Source organism: Seriola lalandi, unplaced genomic scaffold, assembly GCF_002814215.2.
Source record: "Seriola lalandi dorsalis isolate HSWRI2012SDOR001 ecotype SW California unplaced genomic scaffold, Sedor1 jcf7180002054370, whole genome shotgun sequence".
Taxonomy (NCBI): Eukaryota; Metazoa; Chordata; class Actinopteri; order Carangiformes; family Carangidae; genus Seriola; species Seriola lalandi.
In genome coordinates, this window is record NW_019524923.1 from 259,169 (window position 1) to 273,221 (window position 14,053).

General features: G+C 38.0%; 2 protein-coding genes across 4 annotated transcripts in view; both read right to left on the bottom strand.

Annotated features, from left to right (window-relative positions):
• Nucleotides 1-4,540, bottom strand: part of prune2 (prune homolog 2 with BCH domain) — an 11,815-nt gene extending 7,275 nt beyond the window's left edge. For 2 of the 3 annotated variants that reach the window (XM_023408707.2, XM_023408704.2), the window contains exons 1-4: nt 3,659-4,313; nt 1,536-1,602; nt 1,214-1,414; nt 530-706 (exon numbers count right to left, since the gene is read on the bottom strand). In XM_023408707.2, the coding sequence (XP_023264475.1) occupies nt 530-706; nt 1,214-1,414; nt 1,536-1,590 (433 nt within the window). In that variant the 5' untranslated portion in view covers nt 1,591-1,602; nt 3,659-4,313. Of the gene's footprint in view, nt 1-529; nt 707-1,213; nt 1,415-1,535; nt 1,603-3,658; nt 4,314-4,401 lie in introns of those variants that run through there. The other variant, XM_023408705.2, reaches the window with a different exon arrangement.
• Nucleotides 4,541-4,684: 144 nt separating this feature from the next.
• LOC111656824 (guanine nucleotide-binding protein G(q) subunit alpha-like) lies at nt 4,685-10,677 on the bottom strand. Its single transcript, XM_023408702.2, has 7 exons — nt 10,112-10,677; nt 7,567-7,751; nt 6,829-6,983; nt 6,464-6,592; nt 6,016-6,145; nt 5,708-5,861; nt 4,685-5,421 (listed from the first exon to the last, which is right to left on the bottom strand). The coding sequence occupies exons 1-7, from the start codon at nt 10,230-10,232 to the stop codon at nt 5,231-5,233; spliced, it is 1,065 nt and encodes a 354-aa protein (XP_023264470.1). The 5' UTR covers nt 10,233-10,677; the 3' UTR covers nt 4,685-5,230.
• Between the last annotated feature and the right edge of the window lie 3,376 nt (nt 10,678-14,053).

The window sequence follows — 14,053 nt, forward strand, 5'->3', positions numbered from 1 at the left end:
GGGGGTGGTGGCACAATTAAGTCAGAGGGTCTTCAAAAAAATATATATTTCCTGTATTTATAGACAAGTTATGATGAAGTTGGTTGTCATGGATTCCACAGTAGTGTACCAAAAATATGTAAAACACCATGTAAATAGTTTGATTATTAATACACTTATCCCACTAAGCTGATACATTTTGATGCAGAGGAGGTTGAGGGATGTTTTCTCAGCCCTGAGAGCATCTGTAGATCTCCCTCTTAGGTAACATACAGCCACAGCTGGGGGGCCCCAGTCTAAGAATCTCTTGGGACTGCTCTGAAGCCTAATTGCTGTGAGTGTGAGTGTAATACTGAATGCAACTCACATGAAATTACCATGCTAATCAGCTCAGACCTTTTCCCATCTGAATTTAGTTGTGCAAAGACAAACTTGAAAAAATGTGAACCCTGTCCTTTACCTGGATATTGAGAATGACCGTGGCATTTCATTAGCTCATGTTCACATAACAGCCACAGTTATGATGGTGAATTAGCTCTTTAATAGTCACCTCCATGGGAGATGACTCTCATGTAGGGCTCAATGATCTTCATGTTGATGCGGTGCTCCTGCTCCCCAATGATGACCGTCCTCCACAGCTTGCCATCCTGGCGCTCCTCCTCGGCGCTGTATGTTGGGATTGGATCATAAGGCTCACTTGTCCCACTCCTTCCCGCTGCATTCGGGTCTGATGTGGAAAAAAAAAAGCCCATTTACAATTTGTTTTGACATGGCATAGTAAGAAAAGCACGAGTGTTACTAATAACATTAGTGATGGCTCTGTTCTATTCAAGTGTCCCAGTAAACAGTGACAGTGAGCAGTGTGAACATTACCAGCACCCTGAAGCTGAAGCAGCTAAATGGAATTCAGCCATTGTTAATTTATTTATTTATTATTAATCTATATATCATCTACACCTGTGGGTTTCCTACTCTGACATGTCAATCCAAGTCTTTTTTTTTTTTTATGAGACTTTTTCACCATGAGTTTTAGTTAACAAAATAAGAGTCAAGCAAGGAAATTCAAATTCAAAGACTCTGTAAGGAAGGAGGGGAAAGCTGCAAACTGAACTAAAACTCATGACTCCAGTGCAATTTCTCAACATTTCAGCACATCTCGCCTCCTGCAAGATCGTGATGACTCAGGACTGTGTGGGGGGTCAAATTGATCTTGGTCCTATTCTGAATAACCCACCTTCCCAGTCTGTTTCGTGGTCCGTGTAGTCGAGGTAGTCCCCCTCATCTGGTGTGTCAAGATCGTCGACATTAATGTCAAGATCATCTGGCGTCTCCCCCAAGTCGTCCTCGCTCTGGTCCAGTGACAGGCTGATACGAGGGGCGGACAGCTTCTTTCTCTGGGAGGGGCCTCCTTGCAGGGGGAGAGAAGTAGGAGGGACTACAAAACAAAACAGTACATAAAAGCAGTTATTCACTTGGGCCATGATGATCTCTGATGGATATCAAAATCTTTATATTCCTTTTTGAATGACTGTTGGTTTGCGTAGAATCTGACTCACCTGGTCTGCCTTCGCCCCCCTCAGAGTTCATTTTACTCTCTGATGCCGGGTCCATCCCCAGGAGGACCTGAGGAGATAATTACAGTCATTACACTGACTCTTATGATACAACAACAGACCTGGAGAGTAACCACTTACATAATCCATCACCTGTGATTCCTCTACAGCTGATGATTTACAAACAGGAGCATTAATCTGATTTTAGTGTGAGGTAGACCTGTTAAAATTTCACTTTGTAACTACATACATTTACTCAAATCACTGTACATGAAGATAAATTCGAAGTACTTGTACTTTACTTGAGTATTTCCATTTCATGCTACTTTATACTTTTACTCAACTACAATTCAGAGGGAAACAATATGCTTATTTATTCAACTACATCCATTTGACAGCTTTAGGTAATAGTTACTTTTCAGATTAAGGTTTTATATACAAAACAAATGAGTTAACAAAGTAGGATAACTGTTACTTTTCAATGCATAACTTAATTGTAATGGATTATTTTCATATTGCAGTAATGGTACTTTTATTTTAGGATCTGAATTCTTCATCACTGAAAACTAATTTCTCAAATATTGTTTCTTTACATGAAAACATGATAAAATAGTAAATAAATAATAACAAAGTCTGGTTGTTGTGAGCAAAAAATACTATGGTGCCATCAATATCAGACCTTTTGTTATACAGTCAAAATAACCTGGTAATTCTCTTTTTATTTTCTTGTGCTTCTGCGCTTGTACAATATGATACACTATAACTATTTATTATGATTTACATCAAAGAGATCCACACACACCTGTTAATATAATGCTGTGAGTCAGAAAACAAATGGGCTCTATGAAGAAGACTTAGATTTTGTCAGTGATACCCAACAACAACAACAACAACAACAACAACAACAACAGACCAATGCAGATACATCAGACAATATTAATATACGTATAATATAATATATAATATAATATGAATACGTCACTGCAGATATACTGGTATCGAAAAATGCTAAGCTAGGTTTGAGGTAAAGTCTTTATGACATAGTTTGTCGACCAGAGAACAATGACTAGGTGATGTTTTCAATCGTAAACTGTCCAACTTATGTGTCACAGTTCTGTAAAAAAACAAATCTTATAAACAAATCCATATCAAGATTCTTGCTTGTATAAAAAGAAAATTACTATCGGCCAATGTGCATTAATCCGATTTTTTTTTTTACTACCGTATGTTGACATCAGTATCTGCCTCAAAATCCTGTATTGGTCGGGCTAAAGCACAAGAAGTACAAGAAGCCCCCAAACGCTAGAATGTGTTAAAATATGGTGTAATGATTTTATTTGTCTGAACAGATATGTTCCATAGTTATCAGGGATTAGGGATAGTAAAGATAAGAGTGGTAAGGGGGTAGGGGGGAGAAAAGGGGGAGGGATGAAGGAAAAGAGAAAGATTTTGAGGTTAAAAGGTCATCTTCCCCTGTGAATAATCCCTCCATTTAAACTGGAGGAGGGGGAGGATGCTGAAGGGGGATGGGGTGGGGGGGTGTTACATCATGACAAGCTCACTCCCCTCCTCGCTGCCTTTTTCTAGTGCTGATTCAAATCGAATGGCTGCACGCTCGCCTGAGCACAGATTGGGCAGAGATGCAAATTCACAGTGAGTCACGTGCGCTCATTCGCACGAACAAGAAACATCCTTGTTCCTCCTCGGTACATTCAGCCTGGAACAAGGAAAATGTGATTGCATTAGCAGATGCAACAGAAAAATGCTGAATGGCTGATCCCTGGACAGTGGAGGCGACTGTCATGTTGACAATTCACAGAAATATGTACAGTATGTGCAAACTCACTTACACATACACAGAGATAATAAGCACACAGTGACACACACTCCTACACAGCAGAATAACAAAATCAGCATCATCCGTTATAAGCATCCTCCATGGAGGATGCTGCTGCCTCAGATCCACTTCCACAGCGCAGCACAAGACCACAGTGCTGATGACAGCAGCCCCTCCCTCCCTCCCTCCCTTCCTCTCTCTTCCTGTCTGCTGGCTGTGAGGGGAAAAAAAAGAACATATCCCTCTTTCTCTTCTTTTTATCTTCACAAGATAAAAACCATCTACTCACCACTGCTGGGGCTCGGGAATGCGTGTCCTCCTGCGTCTCAGAGCATGGATGTGCTTCCAAGATCCCTGCCTATTTCCTGCTCTCAGCCTCTCGGTGGAGATGCTCAGCTTACAAACACCTCACAGCTTCCACCATTTTGTGGTCACATGATCTGGGCCATTACCAAATAAGGGCGATCACCTGCTACAACAGCTCTCTGCCACAGCAGCCTCCTCAGGCAGTGCAACTGAACGAGGGATATAGGAGGGTGTGTTTGTGTGTCATTATTTTTCCTCGACTGGAGGGGATAAACTCTGTGTGTATGTGTAGGCGCCATTGTATTATTATTATTACCCGCAAAGAGTGAGAAACTGCTGTTAATGCCTGACAGATTTGTGAGCCTGATTGTGCAGCTACAGGATTTTTATTAGCTCCCAGGGTAAAAAAGCAATAACAATCAGAAACGAGAACATTGTCAGATTCATGTGCTGATAATATTCACACGATTTACCACATGCTGGTAAGAAAATAGTAACTTGATCCAAAGCAAATATCTGACGCTTTCCCTTCTGCTGTTTGTAAGGCAACTTCAAATGTGTCCTTTATATTCTGCATTAGCACTGAACTTTTCAACCCTTAAACAAGCAAACTACAGCCACAAAGCAGATAAAATCAATAGTACCTAGACAGTCTCTGCTTCCGTGTGGAAACAGGCATTGCTCTCTCCACAGGTCTAACCTCGCTGAATGCCTCTTTTCACTTACCGCTGCTGAGTCCCAACAGTTACACAGGAAGACAGAGATCAGCCTGTCAGACCTTTGCACATTGCTGGCTTGTTACAAAGGTTGTTACCACGGCACGACTATCAGTGTGGCCACGCCTGGAGCTCGAGCAGAGTAGGGGTTTGCAAAAACAGCCTTTGATCCATGAAATGGATTAAATATATTTCTGTATGTTTTTTTTTTCTTGTATTTATATATTTCTGATGTAAAAAAAAAAGTTTTTGTACAAAGTGACTAGAGAAATAAGAAACAGTGCAGAATCCAGTTTGTTTAAAACACATACGTGTGGTTTTAATATCTATATTTAGTGAAAATTAGTGAAAAAAAGAATAATTCCATAGGCTACATGGTTTTTGTTGTTGCAGACATAAATATAAGCTAAGACATTTGTACTTCCCTGTAGGCTATCCTTTACTTCCTCCTCCCAGAGCTGTGAGACAAGGTGGGTTGCATACTTGCAAGATAAGACTTTGTCAGACCAGTTTCATACCAGTTGCTGATTATCACACCAAAATCTGAGAAAAGGAAATAGTCTGTAACAGTGGAGTTTAAACATAAACTGACAATGCAGTTGTCCATTTCTCTTCTGTAGCAATATAAAATATTCTTTTTTAAACATCTACTGCATGATGAACTGTGTTGAAAAAAAAAAATGTACACAGACACACACTGTCTGTGTTATACAGTACTGATATGAACATGCCTTACCTGACATAATAGATAAAATGTCCACAAAAGTGTTACAACATGGGACTGTAACCAGCTTTCTCGTTCCTAAAGGCGAAACCATCACTTTGTCCTACAACCTTGCTTACTCGAGGTTGAACTTTTCCAGGTTGTCTCTGAAGAGCATATTTTTGACGTCTTTGAAGACGATCCGGATGTTGTCTGTGTCCGTGGCGCAGGTGTAGTGTGAGTAAAGGGGTTTGTGATGGCCGCTGTGATGCTCCACGTACATTTGCAAGATGAACTTTTTCGCAGATTCAACGTCACACGGAGGCCCTGTGTCGTCACAATCAGAGGGAATCAGTGTAATTGGAGGAAATTACACTCCAAGAGATGCATGACAATAGACAGTCAGTACAGTGGTTTACTCTATAATGTGAGACGGTTGTTAGAGAGTAGTGTACATGCCATGGAAAAAGCTTTGTTTGTTCTATTGGGGGATTTTACACTCAATTAATTCAGCAACTAACAATTATTTTCATCATTGCACTAAATAGTTAGTGATTTCAGGCTGAATGCTGTTTTAACACACGCACAGCTAAAAGAAAAGAGCATGCTTTACCACTGAAGGCTGGGAAGTAATTTGCCAAATGAGACTGTGAGATTTTCTCATTTAGCAGGTCTGTTTTGTTCAGGAAGAGGATGGTGGAGGACTCGTGGAACCAAGGGTACGAGAGGATGGTCTTGAACAAGGCGAGGCTCTCTTTCAGTCGATTCTGAAGAAGAGGGACAGAAAAGTGTTGCCTAATTGGACAATGCAATTTCATGGGAAAAACATGAAGAAGAACTTTTGGACAGCAGCTAAAGCCAAGAAACAAGAAATTGAGACTCAAATCATAATTTTGAAGCGTAACAGACTTTTGAGCTTACATCATTCTCACTCTCATAAAGGACCTGGTCGTACTCGCTGAGGGCCGCCAGGTATATGATGGAGGTGACGTTCTCGAAACAGTGGATCCATTTCCTCCTCTCTGAACGCTGACCACCCACATCCACCATCCTAGAGACACATGACCCTCGGCTTAAGTAAAATATAAAAGCTCCTTGACAACTAAAGGAATAATTGCTATATTATATAACATGGCTGTTGAACTGCTGGTTGAACAGATGAACTATCTGAATTTTTTTTAGTGCCAAATTATTTCACCAAATCTTCAGATTTCATTAGAGCTCATCAGTCGAGATTCAAAACAGCATCAGAGACTTGGATATACCAAATCAGGGAGAAAATTCTTCTTCGTGTGTTGTTTTAGTCTGAAAATCATCATAATTTTCCTTATATTTTTGCTGTGGCAGGTTATACAGTGTAAGTTCCTACCTGAAGATCACTTTTGAAAGGTCGAAGGGGTATTCTATGATGCCTGTGGTAGCGACCCTGACCCTCAAGATGTCCTGCTGGGTCGGGATGTAAAGCGGGTCTGTGATTCTCTCCAGGTCATTCAGGTAACTAAAAAGTTAACAACAGTGCATTCAGTTTATTATCCTGACACGCACCTAACTAGATAGACAGGAACATCTTGCAGAAAACTTATTGCACTTGTTCTATCAAAGATTTATCAGCATGAATCCACACTCACTATTTGAGTTGATGAATGCAAAATACAGCACAGCATTAGCTTTGGTTCTCTGGGAGAGCCTTGGGTTTATGTAAATGATCTGATATGAATCATATAAAAGTCTTACTATTTGGCAGAGTCGGATAACTGGAATTCCCTCCGGCGGTCGTAGCATCTTTGAACACCGTGGTCATTCCACACTCTTCTAATTGCATCCACCTGCAAGTCCGCCAGAGTGGACACCTGCTCTACCTCCACTTTCCTCAGCGTCTCGGCGTGCCTCTGACACATACAAAACATCCACAGGGGATTTTTTTTAACACAGACTTTGTACCTTTGACTGAATTAAAGATTTAAGAGGCTGAGAGCTGTGAAAAAAAATCCAATTAGATTAATTCAGTGAACAAATATTCAACAAAAGCAAATTTTTGTGTGTGGCTCTTCTGATGGCAAGGTCCGGTCAATAGGTTGGCGACCAAATGAATCAACAATTAGATGTATTGCCATGACATTTTGTAGACATTCATGGTCCCGTGAAATTTGTAGTTTTGAGCGAAATGACTCAACAAATATTGGATTGATTATCATAAAATTTGGTACAAACATTCTTGTCCCCTTTAAGATGAATTATAATCACTTTGGCAATAACTAAACTTTTTATCTAGCACCACCATCAGGTCAAAATTTTAATTTGTGGTTCATCTTAAACATGGCTCACATGCTAAACTAAGATGGTGAAACCAAGCATGTTGACATTGCGAGTATTGTTACAGCCTTGTTAAGATCTCAGTGATATATTGTGCTTTATAAAATGCTACAGAACACATCAACACTGTCTTTTTTAAAAACGTGTACAGCTTCTCACAATGTTCTGGTCATCGATGAAGTCAATCTCTAGAGTCTTCATGGCCTGGATCAGAGCCTGGATGGCTGTGACGATGTTCTGAAACACCAGCCGAGTGAAACCTTTCCTGTCAGCTTCACTGTATCCGCTGCCATGGATGATCCTCATCTGTTTGATGAAAGTGCTCTTCCCACTTTCACCAGTCCCTAGGCAAATGAGATGAATGAGACCAAAGGATGAAAAATGGAATAAGATCAAAGCAACGCCAGAAATAGGACATCTGTGACATGCACTAAAAAAAAAAAAAAATCGGAACTTCAATCAGCTGTAGCTAGACAGGATTTAAGCAACAAAACAAACAAAAAATGCTGCATTCTTTAGACTGAAAAAAATTGTCTCATGAGTTTAAGTCTCACAGGTTGTAATATTTTTTTTCCCAAGCCACAGAAGTGAGTATGTGTGCATGAGTGAATGCATATGTGCTTGAATTCTCCAGGTGTATATAAACCACCATGCGTTCCTTTGTTTCTATAAAACACCACATTACTAATGTTTTATTTGAATAATTTATGATTTATTTGTTTCCTTACATTTGTGTGGAGAAAAAAAAGCATAAAAACAGATAAAGAACCAAAAAAAAAAAAAAAAAAAAAAAAAAAAAAAAAAGTGGACCTTTCCCAAAATCTAAAAGAAAATATAGAGGGAAAAGTCTATATAAACCATATAAATTAATGTTGCATTTGTTGCTGTGTGTATTTGTGGTTTCTGCAAGGTACAAAATGTGTTTCATTCTGTCTTTGTTAATGGACACTGAAAGTTCGCATTTGATCCATGCAAGTCAACATGTCTATCATCAGCCATGTGTCCTTGAGTGGAACAGTGAACTGCTTCCTGCTCGCTAGTTGTAAATTACTCTCGATAAGAGTGTCAGCTAACCACCTAAAATGCCTAAAAATGTTAACCATTAGACTGACCTTTACAGCAGGATATTGCTCTCCAAACAGGCTAACTCAAGTTGAAGTTTAAAGTAGTACTGACCTTTAAACAAAGTCCTTCATGTCTAATGTACTGTTTCCAACATAACCAATAGCTTTTATGTGGGCTGTTTTGATAGTTCTGGGAAGAAAACAGGCCTCGTCTGAAATTGTTATGAGCCGTAATATATTTCATAATGTATTTACTCATCCTTATGGTTGTCAAAATGTCGCTCTGCACTGTCTTACACCTTGTTCTCTTTTTTGTGTTCTGCACTGCTAACATGGCTGACTCTTTTTTGCATGTTGACATTTCAGTAGGAATGTCTTTTGCAATGACGCATTATTATTTGAGACCCTAATGTCTTGTGAGGAAGATGTCTATGAAACTGAAGGTCTGCTCTTATAAAAACATGCAGTACTCTAGTTTGAGTTGAATGAGCTTATCAAGCTACATACTCATCAGCATTTCACCAACTATTTCAAGAATGCAAAGGGTAACCTGCAACTACAGTGAAGCCAAGGAAAACAAACCAAAGCCTCGCTATCTATTGATCCAGATTGTTTTTCATTTCCTGGGATTGTCAGCTCACTTCTGTTTAATTCAACTCCACTCAACTCACATTTCCAAAAATAATGCTGCAGTAGCTCACAGTTTGCAAATGTAAGTGATATCTTGTCACTTAAAAATACTTTCTATCAAAGTCTGCCCACTATCTATATCCACACAGACACTCCTCGTGGAGTTATTCTCTAGGTCATGACATCATCTATTTGTTGGTCGGACCGCTGCTTTGGCCTAGATTGAAATATCAGAGAACAGACAGAGGATATTTTTGGTTTTGGTGAAATGTCTCAACAATTATTTGTTGGATTTCCATGAAATTTGGTACAAACAGTTATGCTCCCTTCAGAATGAATTGTCATGATATTGATGATCCCTTGCCTTGCCTTCTAGCGTCATCATCAGATAATATGTTTAATTTGTCCAATACTTTTATGAACAAAATTAATGATATTTCCATCACCCTCAGCTGCTGTACTTTGTGTTCAGTGCCAGTTGGCTATTTAGTGCTACCATCATAAACTAAGATGGTGAACACTGTGGATATTATACCATCATTATAACATCAGTGAGCATGTTATCATATTAGCGTTACCATTTCCCATTTATTTCATTCATCATCAATTAATCATTTCCATGATTCTCTATAAAATATCAAAACAACTGTAAGGTATTGTTAAAATTATAGATTTTCTTACATAACAATAGCTTCTAGAATTTGTGATATATATATATATATATAGAGAGAGAGATATCATACAGAAAAAATTATTTAGTGTTTTTTTTTTTAAACACTACGCATAATAAAACTGACTGGCTACATGTCAAAACATATAGGCCTAATTAGTGTGATTACATTCACCTAAGCTGTATCCATTTTATATGGACTCTGTATCAAAGTTTCTAGTAAGTTCCTTGGTAGTAGTAGTGAATCATCCAGGGGTAAACATGCTGTAGCTCATTATTTTCTAACATTTTCAGTGAGTGAACATGAGGACGTTAATGACTGAACTCTGCTTGCACTCACCTAAAAGAAGCAACTTCAGCTCCCGGTGAGACTCTCTCTTATCACGACGGAGTCTTCTCTCTATTTCTCTGTGTATCCTGAGTCTCTCCAGGTCCTCTTCAGACATGCAGCACTCCTCCATTGTTGTCCAACTTTACCAGCTTCTTCTAGTTAAACGTCGCCACAGCTGACGGGGAGGGGGTGCTTAGTGAAGTGGATGGATAATGATTTTTCTCAGTCCTGCCAGGGAAACTTCTGTCCCGGAACAGGTGAGTTGGCGACTTTCTGCAGTCATTCTTCCTCATGCAGGATCCAGTTCAGGTACGTTTCACATTCCTGTGCAGGGGAGGAGTGAAAGGCAATACAAGTTTATATGTATCTGCTTACAGCTTCATACTCCCACGGGTCGCGGTGTCTGAAACTCTTTGTCCACAGTGAGTTCCAGTGCAGGAGGGAAAACATAACAGCCAGCTGCAACATACTACCAACATCTCTGTGTAAATGTATTTAATCTACACCAAGAACACAATGGCACCATTATAAGTCTTACAATACACGAAGGTGTTAAACGAGGAACAACTCTGGTTGAAAGATTCAGCTTTGTTTCACGTCTGGTTATAACAAGTGCAACTTGTTGCACCTGTAACCAAGGGCGTGTATTTGGTCTCAGCATTGGTAGGGACGCAACAACGCCACCCCTTCAAAACAAAGAGATTGGCTTTTTAATGCCATCAATCAAACGGTTCATTATCATATAAGATCTGAATTTACATTTCGCAGTGCCCATAAGAAAATGCAATTGATGTACATATTTAGAATTTCCATTTATTCCTATGCTATTACTTTTTATGACATTTTTATGCCTTACTATACTGTTACATTTTCTGCCTTACTATACTATGACGTTTTTTCATATTTTTATGCTTTACTATACTATGACATTTTTATTCCTTAATATACTATGTAGTCTTATGCCGCACTATACTATGACGTTTTATGCCTTATTATACTATGACTTTTTTTCCAATTTTCATGCCTTACTATATTATGATGTTTTTTGATATTTTTTATGCCTTACTATAGTTCAATCAGGAGAGACTCAGATATTAAAGCAGCAAAAACACTTTATTTCCATGTGCAAACAGCAAGAATGAGAAGTGAAGAGTCTTTGGTGGTTACATCCTGTTTTGATGTGATCATATTGGAATGAGGGGGAAGATCCTGTAGGAAATCCGCTAAAAACCAAAACAGTCACAGTCTTCACAAAGAGCAAGCAAAAGGTGGTAAGGATCACAGTGATAACAATTACGAAATGTTTTGGAAAACCAAGAGTTCACATCACAGTGGTTTTCATTCAAGTGAACACATTATAGCGCAAGCATATGTAAGAAGGTATATGGTATAAACATACGTTACAAGATATAATAGCACCAGCATACATAACAAGATATACATTTTCAACTACAGTCCTAGTGATAAAGTCAGGATCTGGATGAAGTGGTATGGCTTCGGATGAGCTCCACCTAGGCGCTGGACATGAGGCCAGAAGTTCAAAGGGGAGGAGGAGGAGGGTCGCAGCAATCTGCCTGAAATGACAGCTGAAAGCAGTAGAGAGAATGGATTTAAAGTTTGACAGGAACGACATGATTGGCTGACTGAGGCTGTGGTGAAACATGATAAGTAGAACAATTACACCCACATCAGCTGATTACTTACTGTTCTATGACTTTTTAGACCTTACTTTACTAAGACCTTTTATGCCTTACTATACTATGAAGTTTTATGGCATTTTTATGCCTTATTATACCATGAAGTTTTTTCAAATTTTTATGCCTTACTATACTTTAACATTTTAAACATTTTTATACTATGATGTTGTTTCACATTTTCATGCCTTACTACACTATGACACTTACTACACTTATTATACTACGTCGTTTTTTTCATTTTTAGGGCCTTATTTTACCATTACGTCTTGATACCTTGCCATACTATGATGTTTTCTGATGGTTTTATGCTTTATTACACATTGTCATTTTTTCAATTTTTTTGCCATACTATACTATGTGTTTTTTTTTCACTTTTGAGGCCTTAATGTACTATGATGTCTTCATATCTTATTATATTATGATCTTTTTTGATGTTTTTATGTCTTATTACACTATGATGTTTTTTGATTATTTCATGCCTTCCTATACTGTGTGTTTTTTGTTTTTGCTTTTAGGGCCTTATTATACCATGACATCTTCATACCTTGCCATACTATGACGTTTTCTGATGGTTTTATGCTTTATTATATTTTGTCATTTTTTCCATAGTTTGCCATACTATACTATGTCGTGTTTTCATATTTCTTGCTACACTATACTATGTGGTTTTTTCACGTTTTTTGCCATACTATACTATCTCGTTTTTTTTCACTTTTGAGGCCTTAATGTACTATGACGTCTTCATATCTTATTAGATTATGATGTTTTTTGATGTTTGCATGCCTTTCTATTCTATGTTGTTGTTTTTTTTGCTTTAAGGGCCTTATTATACCATGACGTCTTCATACCTTGCTATTCTATGACGTTTTCTGATGGTTTTATGCTTTATTATACTTTGTAATTTTTTTAATTTTTTTGCCATACTATGCTAGGTCGTTTTTTTCACGTTTTTCACTATACTATACTATCTTGTTTTTTTTTTCACTTTTGAGGCCTTTATGTACTATGATGTCTTCATATCTCATTATATTATGAGTTTTTTTTTGCTTTTAGGGCCTTATTATACCATGACATCTTCATACTTTGCCATACTATGATGTTTTCTGATGGTTTTATGCTTTATTATACTTTGTCATTTTTTTCAATTTTAATGCCTTACTCTGCTATGACCTTTTATGCCTTACTAGACTTTGACGCTTTTTCACATTTTTATGCCTTACTATACTATGACCTTTTTTGACATTTTTATGCCTTACTATACTATGTAGTTTTATGCCTCACTATACAAAGACGTTTTATGCCTTATTATATACTATGACTTTTTCTTCATATTTTTGTTCTTTACTATATTATGATGTTTTTTGATATTTTTGTATGCCTTACAATAGTTCAATCAGGAAAGACAAAACACTTTATTTCCATGTGCAAACAGCAAGAATGAGAAGTGAAGAGTCTTTGGTGGTTAGACCCTGTCGTGATGTCATCATATTGGAATGAGGGGGAAGATCCTGTGCATCATGGAGGAAATCCGCTAAAAGCCAAAACAGTCACAGTCTTCACAAAGACAGCAAGCAAAAGGTGGTAAGGATCACAGTGATGACAATTATGAACTGTTTTGGAAAATCAAGAGTTCACATCACAGTGGTTTTCATTCAAGTGAACACATTATAGCGCAAGCATATGTAAGAAGGTATATGGTATAAACATACGTTACAAGATATAATAGCACCAGCATATATAACAAGATATACATTTTCAACTACAGTCCCAGTGATAAAGTCAGGCTCTGGATGAAGCGGTATGGCTTCGGATGAGCTCCACCTAGGCGCTGGACATGAGGCCAGAAGTTCAAAGGGGAGGAGGAGGGTCACAGCAACCTGCCTGAAATGACAGCTGAAAGCAGTAGAGAGAATGGATTTAAAGTTTGACAGGAACGACATGATTGGCTGACTGAGGCTGTGGTGAAACATGATAAGTAGAACAATTACACCCACATCAGCTGATTACTTACTGTTTTATGACTTTTTAGACCTTACTTTACTAAGACCTTTTATGCTTTACTATACTATGAAGTTTTATGCTTTGCTATAATATGACATCTTTTGACATTTTTATGCCTTACTATACTAGAATGTTTTTTCAAGTTTTTATGTCTTACTATACTATGACATTTGTTATCATTTTTATGCCTTATTATGCTATGACCTTTTATGCCTTACTATACTATGACGTTTTATGCCTTACTATACTAAAA